Source organism: Elephas maximus, chromosome 24, assembly GCF_024166365.1.
Source record: "Elephas maximus indicus isolate mEleMax1 chromosome 24, mEleMax1 primary haplotype, whole genome shotgun sequence".
Taxonomy (NCBI): domain Eukaryota; kingdom Metazoa; phylum Chordata; class Mammalia; order Proboscidea; family Elephantidae; genus Elephas; species Elephas maximus.
The window spans coordinates 15,542,718-15,560,257 of record NC_064842.1 but is presented as its reverse complement, the minus strand read 5'-3'; the positions used below and the strand labels follow the sequence as shown (position 1 = coordinate 15,560,257).

Below are 17,540 nucleotides of genomic sequence, written 5' to 3'. Positions count from 1 at the left end.
GTTCTGTATGTTTATTTCACCTCAACAAAAAAGAGAGAGAGAGAGAGAACACCGTGAGGCAGGGCTGTCTGGCTCACAGCTGCATTCCCAGGGCCTAGGAAACCACTGAATACATAGTAAAAAAAACAAAACAAAACACATAGTAGGTCGCCAAAAATAAACCTTGACTAAAAGGATGATTGGATAAAAGTTCAGAACTTGATAGAGCTGTGATTGAAAATGGAGCAACCCTCTTCAAAACTATGACATTCTATTCTCATTTGCTTGATCATTTTGGAGTGTTATGTAAATAATTACAACTATATAACTTAAAAACTATCCCTCTTTTTTCCCTCCCTCCCTCTCTCTCTCATTAATTGTTGCTATAAATTAGTTTGCAATAGATATCCACATATATTTTTTAGAGTAGTATTTATATTTTTCCTTACAACTCTCCTTCCACAAATAGTATTTTAAATAATCACTCACATATGCCACCTCTTTAGGGGGCACTTGAACCCCTGCAATGGTGGTTATGGGGGGAGAGGGTGATGGCGGTGTGCTAAGCAGACTAACGTCTATTGAGCATTCACTGTGAACCAAGGAGCTGTGCCAGTAAGCTTCACATACATTACGTCACTTAATACTTACAACTCTTTCTTATGGTGGTACAGGCAGTCCCCAGATTACAAAGGAGATCTGTTCCTGAGTCTGTCTTTAAGTCAAATTTAAGTCAGAACAGTTAGGTACAATTTGTATCGGACATAAGTCAAATGTTTGTCTTAGTATATAGTATATAATGTACCTATCCATGCATAAAAACATTAAAGAGCCACTTCCAGACTCACTAAAACATGTTTAACACAATATAGTAATAATAACAATAATGTTTTAATGTGCGTTGTAAAGTAGCACCTGTTTGTTATTATGATCCATTGTATGTACCTCGAATTTTCAATATAATACGCTTTACAGGGTTGGTTCCTAACTACAGGTTGTACATAAGCTGAACATTCATAACCCGGGGACTGCCTTATTATTGTTATTATACTATTTTTACATAACAATATTATTTCTATTATTATACCCATTTTCAGATGAGAAACTGAGGCTGAGGGAATCCAAATCTGTTGAGTCCCTACCCTATAGAATGGGTTATAAACTCCTTCCCAACCCACCAGTTGGTGAGTGTGCTTTGCCGATGACACAGGCAGTAGGTTAAAATGTCATTTGGAAGCTGTGTGTCTGGCAGTTTTTCAGTCACAAAATTGACTGTGGTTACAAGCCAGCTCATAAGATTCTGTGAGAGAGCCAAGGCTTTGTTCCCACACTGAGAAAGAGGCACCTGTCTTAGGGAGAGAAGCAGGCCTCTCTTGCCAGCTTAACAGAGGGCTCTCGAAACTGCCTGCTTTGTAGCTGAACTGCTCAATGAATGGTTTGTTTTACATTACTGTCATCAGAGAAGCCAGGCGAGAGGGACACGAAACTCTTTTCCAGATCTTGCTGTTGGGTAACTCGCGTAGACCACCATTCTGAAGTGCTACCAGCTGCCAAAAAGATGTCTTTTTTTTTTTTTTTTTGCCATCATATTATTACAAAATTCCTCAGGAAATGGAATAATTTCCAATTTGCTCGATTTACTTTTTTTGTAAAAAAAAAAAAAAGCTACAACCTACCTAAGCAAGCTTCTCTTAACCATTTACATCTTTACCCTCCCATTCAAGTTACTTGCATGTAAATTAAAAAAAAAAAACAGAAACTTTCAAATCTGTTGCTATTATAATGATGGTTGACTTTTACTATGTTTGTTTTTTTTTAATTGAAGCAGACTCTGTTCTGAACGATGTTATGTATCCTAACTTATTTAATCTGCACAACAACACTACCAGGCAGGCATTATTAATATATTCATTTTATAGTTGAGGAAACTGAGGCATGGAGAAATTAAATAACTTGTCCAAAGTTACCTCGTTGGTAAATGATGGAACTGGGATTTGAAAACAGTTTGGCCCCAATGTCCACGTTTTTAATCACTATACTATAGTGAAGATGACGACAAAATTTTAAACCAACCTGGAATTAATTTTATAAATAACTTAAAGACAACAGGGCTGTAGTAGTCCCTTGCTCACTTAGCCATTTGTCGCCCTCTTTAATTGAAGTTCATGGCCAGACTGCTAACGGTGACGTTTTAGAGCAGACTTCAGCACCACAGACAGTGGCCAGCTGAATATTCAAGCAAGCTCAACGATGCTCAGAAAGCCTCCAATCCTGGGCGGCACTCTTCTCCAGTTTTCACCCTCTCTACCCTCGACCTTTCTTCACACTTTGGAACTCCAAATAACCCAGCTGGATGCTCCGGGTAGCCTGAGCTCACTCCACCCAAAGAGTGGGGACGGAAACGTGGGCAGTTTCTCCCAGACACATTACATTGGGGCCTCTCTCAGAGGTCCAACACCAAAAGCTAAGGCTCCAGAGTTACATCAGCATAGATCTGTTTTCTAAACCACTAATAATAACACCACAAATTATCATCATCATCATCACTTACGGAGCATTTGCGATTGAAATTCTTAAAAAGCCCCCATACTCCTAGGAAAAGACTGTTTCTATAATCATGGTAAAAAGTAATCCCAGAACTAGTTTTAAGCCTATTTAATGAATCAATGATAGTTCTGTGGCTATTGAAATAAGTCAACACAAGAACTGATTTTAAACCTACATGTGATGGTTAAGATTGTATGTCAACTTGGCTGGGCCATGAGTCTCAGTGTTTATACATATCACCCCTGTGATGGGATCTGCTGTGAGTAGCCAATCAGTGGAAAGGGAGTTTCCTTGAGTGTGTGGCCTGCATCCGAATATAAGTGGATGTCTGGCTTTTGCCTGCTCTGGATCCTGTAACTGCCTCCTGTTTGTCTGACCTCTGGTTCTTGGGACTTGAGCTATCAGCTTATCTGCCAACCCTGGGATTCGTTGATCTTCACAGCCTGTGAACAGGAGCCCTGCTCTCTGACCTGGTCATCTTGGGTTCACCAGCCCCTGTGGCTACGCGAATCAGGAGAAGCCTGTATCCTGATCCATGGACTTGGGATGTTCCAGACTCTACAATTTCGTGAGCTGTTTCCTTGATATAAAAAACCCAGTGCTGTTGAGTCGATTCCGACTCATAGCGACCCTATAGGGCAGAGTAGAACTGCCCCATAGAGTTTCCAAGGAGCACCTGGCAGATTCGAACTGCCAACCCTTTGGTTAGCAGCCGTAGCACTTAACCACTACGCCACCAGGGTTTCCTTCCTTGATATAGATCTCTCTCTATATATATTTATACACTTTACTGGTTTTACTTCTCTAGAGAACCCAGCCTAAGACACTATGTAAGCAATGAAAACTTGCTTCGGGGAACATTACTCTGAAAGCCAACTAATCAATGACAGCCTCATCCTTTAAAGTCAGATAACCAGTAATTGATTCACCCTAGAAAATATGCTTTTAAAGCTGATGTTGGAAACTCTGTTGGTGTAGTGGTTAAAAGCTACAGGTACTAACCCAAAAGGCCGGCAGTTAGAATCCACCAGGTGCTCCTTGGAAGCCATATGGATCAGTTCTACCCTGTCCTATAGGGTTGCTATCAGTCAGAATTGACTCGACAGCAGCAGGTTTAACGGCAATGCTGATATTAACCCACTTTTCGTCTGTAACCAATACAACCATGTTATGGATTGAATTGTGTCCCCCCAAAATATTGGTCAACTTACCTGGGCCATGATTCTTAGTACTGTGTGATTGTCCACCATTTTATGTGATTGTCCACCATTTTATGTGGTTTCCCTATGTGTTGTAAATCCTATCAATATGATATAGTAAGATGGATTAGCGGGAGTTATATTGATGAGGTCTATAAGATTAGGTAGTATCTTAAGCCAATCTCTTTTGAGATATAAAAAAGAAAAGCGAGCAGAGAGACATGGGGACCTCATACCACCAAGAAAGCAGCACCAGGAGCAGAAGGTGTCCTTTGGACCTGAGGTTCCTGCGCTGAGATGCTCCCAGACCAAGGGAAGACTGATGACAAGGACCTTCCTCCAGAGCCTACAGAGAGAGTGTCTTTCCCCGGAGCTGGCATCCTGAATTCAGACTTCTAGCCTACGGGACTGTGAGAGAATAAATTTCTCTTTGTTAAAGCCACCCGCTTGTGGTATTTCTGTTATAGCAGCACTAGATGACTAAGACCAAATGGGCAACTGCTGTCCAAAAGAAAAACAAGAAGGCAGGAAGAGACGGCAACTGGACGAATGGGCACAGGGAACCCCAGGTGAAAAGGGGGAGCATGCTGTTACATTATGGGGATTGCAACCAATGTCACAAAACAACACGTGTATAAATTTCTGAAAGAGAAATTAACTTGAGCTGTAAACTTTCACCGAAAGCACAATTAAAAAAAAATTCTTTCCACTTGGGGCGTTGTGAGCAGTAGAGCATAGTTACTTTGTCTATAAAAAGGATTTTGAAATCATCTGAAGAATTCTACCAACTGCTCAGTGATGTACCTGTAGCTTTAATAGGTCTGTGTACTCCCAGGCAGTCACATAAAATGAATGACAGGGATAGGCCTGCTCACGCCAGGTTGAGTGTGAGCTAAAAAACCCAGGAGGTTTTTTTAGTTTCAGAAGTAAAACGTGCTCATTAGCACAGGGAGACAATGTGGTAGGCAAAAGGTTCTCCTTAAAGATGTCCATGCTCTAACCCCTGGAACCCACAAATATGCTACATAACACGGCAAAAGGGGCTGTGCAGATATGATTAAGGTTACAACTCTTAAAATAGGAAGATTATCCTGAATTATATGGTTGTACCCAATCTAATCGCATGAGTCATTAGAAGCAGAGAACTTTCCCTGGCTGGAAGCAGGAGACATGCAGAAGAGAGGACAGCAGAGAGATCTGAAGCATGAGAAGGACTCAACTTCCCAGTGCTGGCTTTGAGCCAGAATGTAAGTGACCTCTAGAAACAGAATGACTTGGGCTGACAGCCAGCAAGGAAAGGAGACCTCAGTCCCACAGCCACATGGAACTGAATTCTGTCAACAACCCGAATGAGTCTAGAAGCAGATACTATCTCAGAGCCTCCAGATAAGAGCCCCCAGATCCGCTGACACCTTGATTTGGCAGAGAAACCAGCTGAGTCCATTTGGACTTAAGAACTACTGAACTGTGAGATAATAATTTTTTAAATTGCTAAATTTGTGGTCATTTGTTACAGCAGCAATAAAAACTAATATAGATAGTAAGCCAAATCACATTAGAAGTACAGTGTAATTACAACCTTTTTGTTTAAAATGATGAAATAACAACATTAAATATAATTTTGAATAAATTGAAAACTACCCATAATCCCACCACCCTAAAACAAAATTATTTTGGTTTTTTGCACATCACCTTGTTTATATACAACATGATTTGTTTATATACATGCCTACATACTTGTTGTAATAATCAAGCTTAAGATGTGCCTTATTGCATGGGGAAAAATAATCTATAGAGTTATATTCCAGAAGGGTCATACTGGTTCTCTTTAGGTGGGATTAAAAGTAATGTTCACTTCTCCATTTGCTCTAATTTCTGTAAAAGAAACATAGATTATTTGTGTAATAACAAGTATAAAAGCAAAGTTGTATGCGAAACGTGCCTCCCTGGAGTTCCTAATGTCAGGGAGGATTGGGGTCAAGGGGACTGCCATGTGAGTAGCTGGGAGCAGCTCAGGACTCTTTCTCTTTTCCGGGATTTAGAGACAGGCCAGGAGGGAGGCACTGAGGGCCTGAAAGCAAAGGAGGGCCAGGAACAGCTGAACCTGCCTGGCTGTTGGATGGGAGGATAGGAATGGGGCAGGGGGAGGGGGAAGTTGGGTAGTCCTGGAGGCTAAGTGGATGTCCCTGTTTTCTTTCTGGACTTCACCCTGCCTGTTCAGATGGAGTAGAAGGCTAGAGTGGGTGTCCAAGGAGACAAGTGCCAGACATGGAGGCTGTATGTCCAGGGCAGGATGGCTGTGAGAAGCTGGGGCTGGGTGCTCCTTGAAGGTGTAGGCTTTGTGGTTGGGTGGGCAGGCCCCTCCTCTCCTCATATCACCCATTCAGCACTTCAGCTCAAAGGACCTTCACAGGCATCAGACGTAATCACTGTGGAAACCAAGGCAGGGGCCACAGCACCAAGGACATGGGCCTTTACAGTTAGAAAGGTTATTAAAAGAGAATACAGTGGGATTGCCTACAATTAAAACATAGAACAAAACATTGTACGCATATAGTTGACCCTCTGTATCTGTGGCTTCCAGGTCCGTGGATTCAACCAACCCCGTGAATCAAAAATATTCGGGGGGCGGAGCGGGTGGTAGTTCCTAAAAGCAAAACTTGCATTTGCGATGAGCCGAGCACTCTGCTGAGTCCACGGGAATGAAGTGATGTGTAGGCAGCCCCAGCTGTGGCTTCCAGTCATTTCACAGCTCCTCAGTCTCTCTCCAGCATGGGTTGTTTGAGCATTGTTTGCTTCCAGCCTCCTTCATTCACCACTTGTGTTGCGTGTACCCTCTGTTTCTGTGAAAAAAAGGCTCCTAAAAAGCTATGAACTGGTTGAGGCAATCCCTCAAAGGCTAAGAGGGAGTGTAAAGTGCTCTCTCTCGACAAGAAAATAAAAACTTTGGATCTTCTGAAAAGTGGCATGTCGCTTTCTGAAGTGGGCCATAAGGTTCGTAAGGACAAAATTGAGCACTCCCATAATAAAGCTGAAAGAAGCTGAAATTTGTGGAAAGTGTTAGCGCTGCCCCTACCACAGCAAAAATGATCTCTCTGGTTCATGATAAAGTGCTTGCAAAGACTGAGAAAGCATTAAGTGTGTGGCCAGTGAACATGTCACAGAAGCATATCCCCGCTAATGGCAAAATTACCCATGAAAAAGCACTTAGCCTCTATGAGCACTACTGTGAGCGGGTTGAGGAGAGTGAGAGGAAGGAGTTTCAGGCTAGTAAGGGACGGCTGGCTAGCTCTGGAAAGCGCTGCAGCGTCAAGAACTTCAGGGTCGTGGGAGAATCGGCCTTGGCTGGTGCCCAGGCAGCATCAGCATTCCCAGGGGAGCTCCAAAAACGCATAGCAGAAAAAGGCAACCTTCCACAGCAGGTCTTCAGCTGTGATGAAACAACTATTTACATAGCATTTACGTTGTATTAGGTCTGATAAGTAATCTGGAGATGATTCAAAATATACGGGAGGATGTGTGTCGGTTATATGCAAATACCAGGCCATTGTATATAGGGGACTTGAGCATCCTCAGATTTTGGTATCCATGGGGTGGCAGGGAGGGGAGTCCTGGAACCAATCCCCTGCAGATACTGGAGGATGATTGTAAACTATAAAGTCTAGTGATAAAAAAAATATTAAACCTCAAAGTCTCATAAAAAATAACCAGTTTCTGTTCACTGGACCACACACGTAAACGTCAGAAGGACCAAGTGGTTTTACTGCTCCTTCTCTTATGTTCCTGCCCTGGCTAGGGATCAGGCCAGCACTGGGCATCTCCAGCATGGCCTCCTTCCCTAGGCTCTTGGTCTTCCTCACATTTCATCACTATCCCTGGGATCTGAGGCAAGAGATATCAAGGCAACTACGTAAGGGATGGGTGTGCTCTCACAGTCAGGAGTAAGGGGTCTGACAGGAGAGAGACACCAATGTCCCCCACTCCCCACCCCAACATGCACACACTCAACTTCGCCACAACCTCCTGCATTGCAGCCAGGGCCAGAGCTCAGGGCAACAGACCAGTGCCAGGGATAGTAGGGGGGCCTCTGCAACCTCTCCAGTGGACCATGAGAAGTCTGAGTACCCCTCAGGGGAACAGGCAGCTTCACAAAGCTGTGGAGAAGGGGAGGCCCCATCTTCCCCACTGCCTGAGACAACTTCTCTACACCAAGAAAGAATGAGGCCAGTGGAGGCAAACAGATGAGAAAAAAGAGAGGACTAGTTCGAGCCCCTGAGGTCCAGCATTCTGCAGATGCTCCTTCTAGGCAGTGAGCTCCCCTGGACCTTTCCCAGGGCCTGTATCAAATGCCTCCCTTTTTCCTCCAAATGGTTTGAACTGTTGGGTTTCTGGTTTCAGAGCCACTAGGCTATGTATGCTGTACCACCGCCAACCACTAACAGCCGTTCAAGCACCTACACCCCTGAGTCCAAGACTCTCACTTTTAGGGATCCATGCTAAAGAAATAATCAAAGAGACAAAGATTTCATCACATTTGTACATATAGTAATTTTAAAAACTGTCCTAAGTTTTAACAGGACAGGGATTTTTGGCTGTTTTGTTCACAGTTATATTCCCAGAACCCAATACATTGCTTGGCTCAATAAATATCTGTTGAATGAATTAATAAACCCAAATGCTGAGCTTTGGGAGAATGGTTAAATGAACTACAGTACGTTCATGTAATAAAACACTAGCCCATTGCTGTTGAGTCGATTTTGACTCGTGTTACAGAGTAGGACTGCTCCATAGGGTTTTCCTGGCTGCAATCTTTATGGAAGCAGATTGCCAGGACTTTCTTTTCACAACACCACTGGGTGAGTTTGAACTGCCAACCATTAGGTTAGCAGTCCAGTGCAAGCCGTTTTTGCCCCCTAGGGAAGTAGTCACTAAAAATTTTGTTTTCAGTGACTTCTCTGTGGCATTGGAAAATGCTTATGATAGCATAAAAAATGTCAAAACTATAAGCACATCACATATTTCCATGATGGGAAGAGTATACACGCATAGAAAATAATACTGGAAGGAAATACACCAAACATGTTTACAGAAAATATCCTTAGAAGGTATGATTATTGATGATTTTAACTTTACTTTTACTTCTTTTGTATTCTCCAAATTTTCTTCAATAAGCATATATTACTTTTTTAATCAGAAAAAGATTATAGAAATATTTTACTTAATAGTAAACATTTGGTCCCCATTTTTAAGGTGCAGAAGCTAAGGGTCCGGGGCTTACCCAGGAGTTCGATTCTTGGAACATCACCTGGATGAAAATGCCAGAAAATGGACCCCTTCCTGAGGGTGGGGGTGTGGATTATCAGGTAAGGGCTAGGGGAAGCTGGTAGAGACGGTGGGAAGCTAGCGGTCCCTGTCACTATATGGCTCATTACTTATACGTATTTACTACCGATGGAAAAGGAAACTTCCATTTGTGGAGCTTTTAAAGGCAAGTGGTGGTGCGCGGAGGAGGTGGAGGTGCAGACTTGCTTCTATTTTTAGCCAAGCCGATAACTTCCTAAACGGAGGAACTGAAGCTACTCGTAATCCAGTTAAGGCGAATTCGCATGAACCATCCAAGTTCAAGCGAACAAACCGATGCCCCGCCGCCTCTCCGCGCGAGCCGGGATGGGGCGGGCGGAGGTGGGGCGCCTCCGGGCTCCATCCCGGGGCGCTCGCTACAGGGTGCGGGGCTTGGAGTCCACAGGTCTTCATGATCCCCTGTCCGACCTCCGACCAGGAGGCTCTCTGGTAGCCCCTCGGATCGGCCATTTGGAGAAGTTCTCTTGGCAATGAAGAGTGGCTGACGGCTAGCCACAGAAAAGACATCGGCACTGCGCTCTGGGCAGCGACCTCGGCTCTTGGAAAGGAAAGGCCCCGGCCGGCAGTTACATGGCCCGCACGCGAGGCCGGAATCCCGAATTCACCACGTGTTGTCTGAGGCTCTACCCTCTGACCCCAAGCGGAGGCGGGCACACGGCCTCGGCCCGGCTGCCCATTGGCCCGCTCCGAGCTACCGGCCGCGGATTGGCAGTCCGGGCGGGCGGGCCACGTGGGGCCCTGCGGCGCCGTGCGGCGCCGTGCGCAGCCTGCGTGTCAGCGAGCGAGCGGGAAGGCGTCGCGAGATCCTCCGCAGGGTGCGTCGGGTCCCTGCGAGTATTCCCGTGTTGGCGCCCCGGCGCCGGCTGAGCCCAGCCCCGCCCCAACCCGGAAACGCCCCGGAACTCCCTGGCTCCGGCTCCCTCGGCCGCACTGCCTGCTGGGTCCCCGCACTCCCCGCCCTTCCGGTAGTACCTCCGGGCCGGCGCTGCGAGGGTTCCTGCGGCTGCCCAGGAGACGAGGCGCCCGGGGCCATGAGCGTGGGCTTCATCGGCGCTGGCCAGCTGGCCTGTGCGCTGGCGCGCGGCTTCACGGCCGCAGGTGAGGGCGTGGGGCGGGAGCGGATGCCGGCGGCCCCTAAGTCTGGTCGGTGAACAGGCTTCACCCGGTGAGAATGAATGAGTGAATGAATGAATGAGTGAGGAGTTCACATTTGGGGGGTGGAAGAAGACTCTTGTTAAGGCAGCGAATCTTAGTCTTCTGTCCGCAGAAAGGACTTGCGAGGGGAGGGAGGTGGTGGGTTTTGATTGTGTTTTCCCAGGGGGAGGATGGGACAGCTGGTGGAAAAGCTCTGTCTTCTGCAGGCATCTTGTCCGCTCACAAGATAATAGCCAGCTCCCCCGAAATGGATCTGCCCACGGTGTCGGCGCTCAGGGTAGGTGGGGCAGGAGGGGGTAGGGGCGAGCATGGGGGCCCAGGAGTAGGGTGGCCTGAGCAGGTGGAGGATTAAATGAGGTAATTATGTCCGGAAAGCACCTACGGGAACACCTAGTAAAAACCAGTTGTCATCAGTTTAACTCCAACTCTTGGCTACCCCATGTGTGTCTGAGTAGAACTGCGCTTTGTAGGGTTTTCGGTGGCTGATCTTGGGAAGCAGATGGCCAGGCCTGTCTTCCCAGGTGCCTCTGGGTGGATTTGAACCTCCAACCTTTCTGTTAGCAGCCGAACATGTTAACTGTTTGCACCACCCAGGGATTCCTGGTACATAGTAGGTATTCATTTTTCTCCATTGACCAGCTCTTTGAGCTTAAAGTCCTCAGCCCTTCTGAGGCCCAGTGTCCTAATTTATAAAATAAAGACAATAGCTACTTTGCCGAATTGTTGTGAGGTGTGAATGAACACATTGGGAAAGAACATGGTTAGTTAGTTGCTCTTCTCTCTGAAAACAGTATGTCAAATCTTCCCCCAAAACCTGGTGTCTTAGTCATCTAGTGCTGCTATAACAGAAATACCACAAGTGGGTGGCTTTAATGAAGAGAAATTTATTCTCTCATAGTCCATTAGACTAGAAGTCCGAATTCAGGGTGCCGGCTCCAGGGGAAGGCTTTCTGTCTCTGTCAGCTCGAGAGGAAGGTCTTTCTCACCAGTCTTCCCCTGGACTAGGAGTTTATCAGGTATAGGGACCCCGGGTCCAAAGGATGCCCTTCACTCCCCATGTTGCTTTCTTGGTGGTGTGAGGTCCCCAACTCTCTGCTTGCTTCCCTTTTCTTTTATATCTTGTAAGATAAAAGGGGAAACCCTGGTGGCATAGTGGTTAAGTGCTACAGCTGCTAACCAAAGGGTTGGCAGTTCGAATCCACCAGGCGCTCCTTGGAAACTCTGTGGGGCAGTTCTACCCTGTCCTATAGGGCACTGGATTAAGATAAAAGGTGGTGCAGGCCATACCCCAGGGAAACTCCCTTTACATTGGATCAGGGATGTGACCTGGTAAGGGTGTTACGATCCCACCCTAATCCTCTTTAACATAAAATTACAACCACAAAATGGAGGACAACCACAGAATACTGGGAATCATGGCCTAACCAAGTTGATAGACACATTTTTGGGGGGACGTAATTCAATCCATGACACCTGGGCAATGAGGGAGAGGATGGCTAATGAGGTAGGGGACAGGCAAGGCCGTGTCTAGGATGGGATGATGTCCCTACCACTACAGGTCCCTGCTTCAAGTCTGGAGTCCTAGAGTGGTGGGTGTCCTCCAGTGGTCCAACCCGGGGTCCACACGGAGGCTGTGTGGTCTGATGAACAGGTTGCAGGCATTGGGAAAGGACCTGACTTGGCCCTTCTAACAGCCACAGGCACCAGCATTTTACCTTTCCCTTTCCCCAGGCCACTTACCAACTATGGAGCCTTTTTCCTTAACAGAGGGTCCCCTGGGTGCCTGAGGATTGATGGGGGTTGGAGGACAACCACTTCCTGGTTACCGCGAAGAAGCTGGTTGAGGCCAGTTCCTTGCTCATTTGCCCAGTAGTAGCAATGGAAAACTGTGCCAATTGGGGTAGGAGCTGAACCCTGAGTGGGCAAGGCTGCAACTGGCAGAGTGGGCTTGGCAGGCTTCAGCTGCTCCTGGGGTGGGTTGAGTGCACACAGCTGCCCAGCACTGTGAGCACTGCTGTCTCCTCCTGCAGAAGCTGGGTGTGCATCTGACCCGCAGCAACAAGGAGACGGTGCTCAACAGTGATGTCCTGTTCCTGGCGGTGAAGCCACACATCATCCCCTTTATCCTGGATGAGATCGGAGCCGATGTCAAGGACAGGCACATCGTGGTCTCCTGTGCGGCCGGTGTCACCATCAACTCCGTGGAGAAGGTGCCTGTCTCAGCCTTGTGTGAGGAGGGTGGCCGTGAATGGGTGGATGCTTGTGAGGAGCTATGCCCTGGCAACTTGCTTAGTCGTCTTCTTTGCTGCAGAAGCTGATGGCTTTCCAGCCGGCCCCCAAGGTGATTCGCTGCATGACCAACACGCCTGTGGTGGTGCGGGAGGGTGCCACCGTGTACGCCACGGGCACTCATGCCCTGGTGGAGGATGGGCACCTCCTGGAGCAGCTCATGAGCAGCGTGGGCTTCTGCACCGAGGTGGAGGAGGACCTGATTGACGCCGTCACAGGGCTCAGCGGCAGCGGTCCTGCCTACGTGAGGCTCTCACGCTTTCTTGACCTTCCTGGGAGCCTGTCGGAGCAGATGGGCTGGCAGGCAGGCTTGTCTGGGGTCACCCACCTCTTGGTACAGCTGTGTGGTAGAAGCTGACTCCTTAGAGCTAGTTCCAGTCATCAGGAAAAGTAGACCCTGGGGAATGCCCTCTAGCCCTGGCCTGGTGCCTGGGGCTCACAGAGTGTCTCCACAGGCTTTCATGGCCCTGGATGCATTGGCTGATGGCGGGGTGAAGATGGGCCTCCCGCGGCGCCTGGCAGTCCGACTAGGGGCCCAGGCCTTGCTGGTCAGTATCTCCTCTCACATCCAAGGTGTGGAATGGGTTCCAGAGAGTCACAGAGCTGGGGCCAGGGGTTGGTTTGTTGGGGAGCTGGGATCAGGGTTGGGGAGGAACAGTGGACTTGTAGGAGCCTGTCCCAGCATGTATCAGCAGCCTTCTCCTCTAATGGCCCCTTCCTGCCATAGGGAGCTGCCAAGATGCTGCTGGATTCAGAGGAGCACCCAGGCCAGCTCAAGGACAATGTTTGCTCCCCTGGGGGTGCCACCATCCACGCCTTGCACTTCTTGGAGAGTGGGGGCTTCCGGTCCCTGCTCATCAATGCCGTTGAGGCCTCCTGCATCCGAACACGGTGGGTCTAGCTCGCTCTCCTTCCCAGCCCCAGTCCCTCCACTTCTTACCAGCCCCAGGTCCAGGCTGGGCACCGTCTGTGGAACTCGCCACCTTGGGTCCCATTAGCAGTTCTGGGACCTGTGCTGAGGTTAATAACCACTACTTATTAGACTTTGTATAGGCTAAGGGTTTGCAGGCATCGTTTCATTTAATTCTCCACACAGCTCTGATGGCTGGGATTAGCTTTGATGTGTAGATAAGGGCGTTCAAGCTTAGAAACAATTTGCCCAAGGTCAGTGGAGGTAGAACCCAACCTCAAGTCTGTGACTCTGGAGCAGGTTGACCACAGATACACTTAGATCAAACAAGATAAATAAAACCTGTATGTACATACTTAAATAGCACTTCTAAGAAGCTTGGGGGAAGCGTTCGGTTTGGGATTCTAATGTGTTAACGAGATTAATGAGGGTTGGAGGTTGTGTGGCTGGGGAAGCTTCATGCAGCCTTGGCTCTAAGGTTTATTGCCTTCCTCCTTCATCACTTCGGGGGCTTTGTCTGCAGGGAGCTACAGTCCATGGCTGACCAAGAAAAGATCTCTCCAGCTGCCCTCAAGAAGACCCTCCTGGACAGAGTGAAGCAGGAATCGTCCACAGTGTCCACGCTGACCCCCTCCAACCCAAGGACGCTCCTCACAAGAAGCCCAGCCCTGGGAGGCAAGAAGGGCTAAGGCAGCCTCCACCTGCTCTGTGGTCCAGGGCCCTTAGCTGAGGGGCCTTGTCCCACCCACACACGCACACCCAGTCCCCAGCCATGTATGCCAAGGGCAGCCTCTGGTAGCTTCCAGGTTCTTGTGATAAAAACCTCCTTAAACCTGTTCAGATCAGCCCATTCTGATAAGCGGCACTGGTTACCTGTCCTGTCCCATGTGGAAAGATGCTCCAGAGGGGTGGTGGGTGCTGGAAGCCAGATGTAACCCTGCACACCTCCAGTGTTGGCAGAGAGAGAGGCTGGACTTCAGCCCCAGCCAGACAGGAAAGCCTGGGGAGGACTTTAACTAGGGTACATTGTAGCCTAATACAGGGTAAGTTTCAATGTCAAATAAGGAAGTGAGAGATGAAACTGTGGTATGGATTTTTCTCTTTGAATTCATAAAGGGAAAAGAAGTAAGCAACTTAGAATTTCACAGTCGATCAGAAATGTACCAAATTAGACTATCCTTGTATGGAGCCCTGGTGGCATTGTGGTTAAGAGCTATAGCTGCCACCCAAAAGGTCAGCAGCTCAAATCCACCAGCTGCTCCTTGAAAACCTTATGGGGTAGTTAGTTCTCTGTCCTGTAGGGTCATTATGAGTACGAATCGACTTAACGGCAACGGGTTTGGTTTTGGTTTTATTTGTGTCTCTTACTCCATAGATGTGCCGTTTAAAAAGTGCTGTTCAGAGCTGTTACATTTAGCTGTTTTAATAAAGCTTTATTTTCTTGCTTTTCTACCTTTTTTTATGCCTGTTACTAAGTCATCATTCTAGAACACTTGAAGCTCTTAGGTTCTCCCTGTTTCTCTGGGGGAATGTTGTCGAAGGGCAAGCAGTCGGGGTGAGAGGAAGCAGGCCAGGCTGGGATGTGATGAAACTCTTGCTCTATCCCACCCCCATCAGGGTTGGGAGATTGTGTTCTGGATGGCCAAGCTGAAGGCAGAGAAGAGCCAAGTGTCCCGGGGAGGGGGACCGGCAGCCTGGACACAATAACTCTGCCTGTTTTGTTGGCCCACTGTCTGCCCAGCATGGGGCTGCACACTAAGTGCTCACACGTGTCCTCTGGGGCAGGCTGCTGCCTCGCCTCACTTTCATAGAAGATGCGAGGCCTGGAGAGAAGCAGTCACCTTGTCCTACTGCTGGTTGCTGGTGGAGGCATCTGTGTTCTTAGCCACCAGCTCCCTGCCTTCCAGAAGCTGAGGCTGGCTGTGCCATCCACAAACCAGGCTAAGCCTGAGGTTTCCTCGTGGGCTGGTAAGCCTAGCATTTGTCTCCAGGAACTTGCTGCCTTGTCCCAGGGGCAGGTGGGCTGTTCTTTTTTTTTTTTTTTAAATAACATTTTATTGTGTTTTCAGTTGAAAGCTTACACAGCAAATTGGGTTCCCATTTGACGGTTCCTACACAAGTTGTTCACTGACACTAGTTGTATTTTTCATGATGTGTCAACATTCTCATTAATTGTGTTCTGGTTGTTCTGTTTCCAGTACTCTAGTTTCCCTGCCTCCCTTCTCATCTTTGCTTTAGGGTAATTATTGACCTTTTGGTCTCACAGGTTTTTTTGTTTTGTTTTTTTATGGAACACGGTACTAATGGGTAATATCCTTTCTTTTGTGTGCCAATCTGTTACTTTGCTAAAAGGTGCCCTCGGATAGTTTTGGTTCAAAGTTTAAAGAGTATCTCAGGACAATAGTCTCGAGGAGCCCCCTAGTCTCAACTGGCCCATTAAGTCTGGCATTTTGAAGAATTAGAGCTCTGTGTGTTTCTCCCATTCTGTCTGATGGGTGGGCTGTTTCTGAAAAGGCGTGGGGATCGGCAAGAGTTAGGAGCTGAGTTCAAATCTCAGATTCCGCTGCTTTCAACTAGCCAACTCGGGTCAGACATCCTCAAAAGGTTCCAATATGTGTTAACTGCTGCCACGTGGAATGGCCCAACAGGACATCCGGAACATGGTGGGCCCTCCTGCTGAGGAGGAAGGGGAGCCCTCTCATTCCCCGGCGTCAGGGCAGCCCCGGCTCCAACTCCAAACCCAAGAGCCCATGAGGAGGCTCATTCCAGTGGGGATGAGATGACAAGGACAGAAATACGAAGGCTAGCATTTTGTTAGCCCACTATGTGGCAGGCCCCTTGCAGACATTACATAGAAATCTCATCACAGCCTGAGGGGCTGGGTATAATTATTCTTGCTCTTCAGACGAGTTAAGTGAGGTTCAAAGGGTTTAGATAAGTTGCCCAGAAATATTTTTCTTCTTTGTTGGTCAGAAAGATTTTTTTAATTTTTATTGTGCTTTAAGTGAAAGTTTACAAATCAAGTCAGTCTCTCATACAAAAATTTATATACACCTTGCTCTGTACTCCTAGTTGCTTTCTCCCTAATGAGACAGCACACTCTTTCCCTCCACTCTCTATTTTCGTGTCCATTCGGCCAGCTTCTGCCCCCTCTGCCCTCTCATCTCCTCTCCAGACAGGAGTTGCCCATGTAGTCTCATGGTCTACTTGATCCAAGAAGCTCATTCTTCACCAGTATCATTTTCTATCCCATAGTCCAATCCCTGTCTGAAGAGTTGACTTTGGGAATGGTTCCTGCCTTGAGATAATAGAAGGTCTGGTGACCATAACCTCTGGGGTCCTTCTAGTCTCAGACCACTAAGTCTAGTCTTTCACGAGAATTGCTCAGAAATATTTTAATAGATATTTCACCATAGATACAAATGGCCAATAAGCACTTGAAAAGATGCTCAATATCATTACCTAATAGGAAAATGCAAATAAAAACCAAATGAGTTCATTCATCTATTTGATCACTGTATTTTGAGGGTCTATAATAAGTAGAGTGAATTTTGAACTGGGTGGCAGGCCCAGAGACTTAAGTAGTTGAGAAGCATCCACGTTAAGGCTTTAGCCTCGTGGTTTTTATCCGCGTACGCTGTATGTGGTTATGGCAAAGGCATTGGAGTCGTCTGTCTCATTGCAGTCTGTCCACTGTGAGACTAGGAGCCAAATGAGGCACCTCACACCCTTGAAGCTCCCCTGCCGAGTTCTATCTTCCTTCCAACTCGTAGTCCTTCACACTCAACGACAGCCTCTGCCTCTTCTCCTGAGCCGCCTCTAGAGGGCGAGGTAATCCCAGCCTGTCCAATATCTAAGCATTTTGTTCATCACACACAAACACGCACCTCACACACGGCCTGCTGCAGCCTGAAAACCATCACGTCAGATGTCGTATAGACAATCTTGTCATTTGTGAGAAATCTAATCATTCCAAAGAGCAATACAGAGTAAGAGTAATACTACTTCATTTCCACTGCTGAACGTCCACTATGAGAATTACATTTCTAGACTTATTTTGTTTTCATTGTCCCATTTGAAAAAAAAATCTTTGATGTGTG

General features: G+C 47.4%; 1 protein-coding gene across 1 annotated transcript; it reads left to right on the top strand.

Moving 5' to 3' along the window:
- The first annotated feature begins 9,847 nt into the window (after positions 1-9,847).
- On the top strand, positions 9,848-14,890 carry PYCR2 (pyrroline-5-carboxylate reductase 2). Its single transcript, XM_049868480.1, has 7 exons — positions 9,848-10,184; positions 10,448-10,518; positions 12,272-12,451; positions 12,553-12,774; positions 12,986-13,078; positions 13,258-13,421; positions 13,964-14,890. The coding sequence occupies exons 1-7, from the start codon at positions 10,118-10,120 to the stop codon at positions 14,127-14,129; spliced, it is 963 nt and encodes a 320-aa protein (XP_049724437.1). The 5' UTR covers positions 9,848-10,117; the 3' UTR covers positions 14,130-14,890.
- The last annotated feature ends 2,650 nt before the right edge of the window (positions 14,891-17,540 follow it).

What these genes read in the sequence shown, in the direction of transcription:
- PYCR2 (XM_049868480.1), top strand. Translation starts at nt 10,118, where the DNA reads ATGAGCGTGGGCTTCATCGGCGCTGGCCAGCTGGCCTGTGCGCTGGCG. An exon ending in GCGCGGCTTCACGGCCGCAG is followed by an intron (nt 10,185 to 10,447) that starts GTGAGGGCGTGG and finishes TGTCTTCTGCAG; the next exon opens with GCATCTTGTCCGCTCACAAG. An exon ending in GCCTCCTGCATCCGAACACG is followed by an intron (nt 13,422 to 13,963) that starts GTGGGTCTAGCT and finishes CTTTGTCTGCAG; the next exon opens with GGAGCTACAGTCCATGGCTG.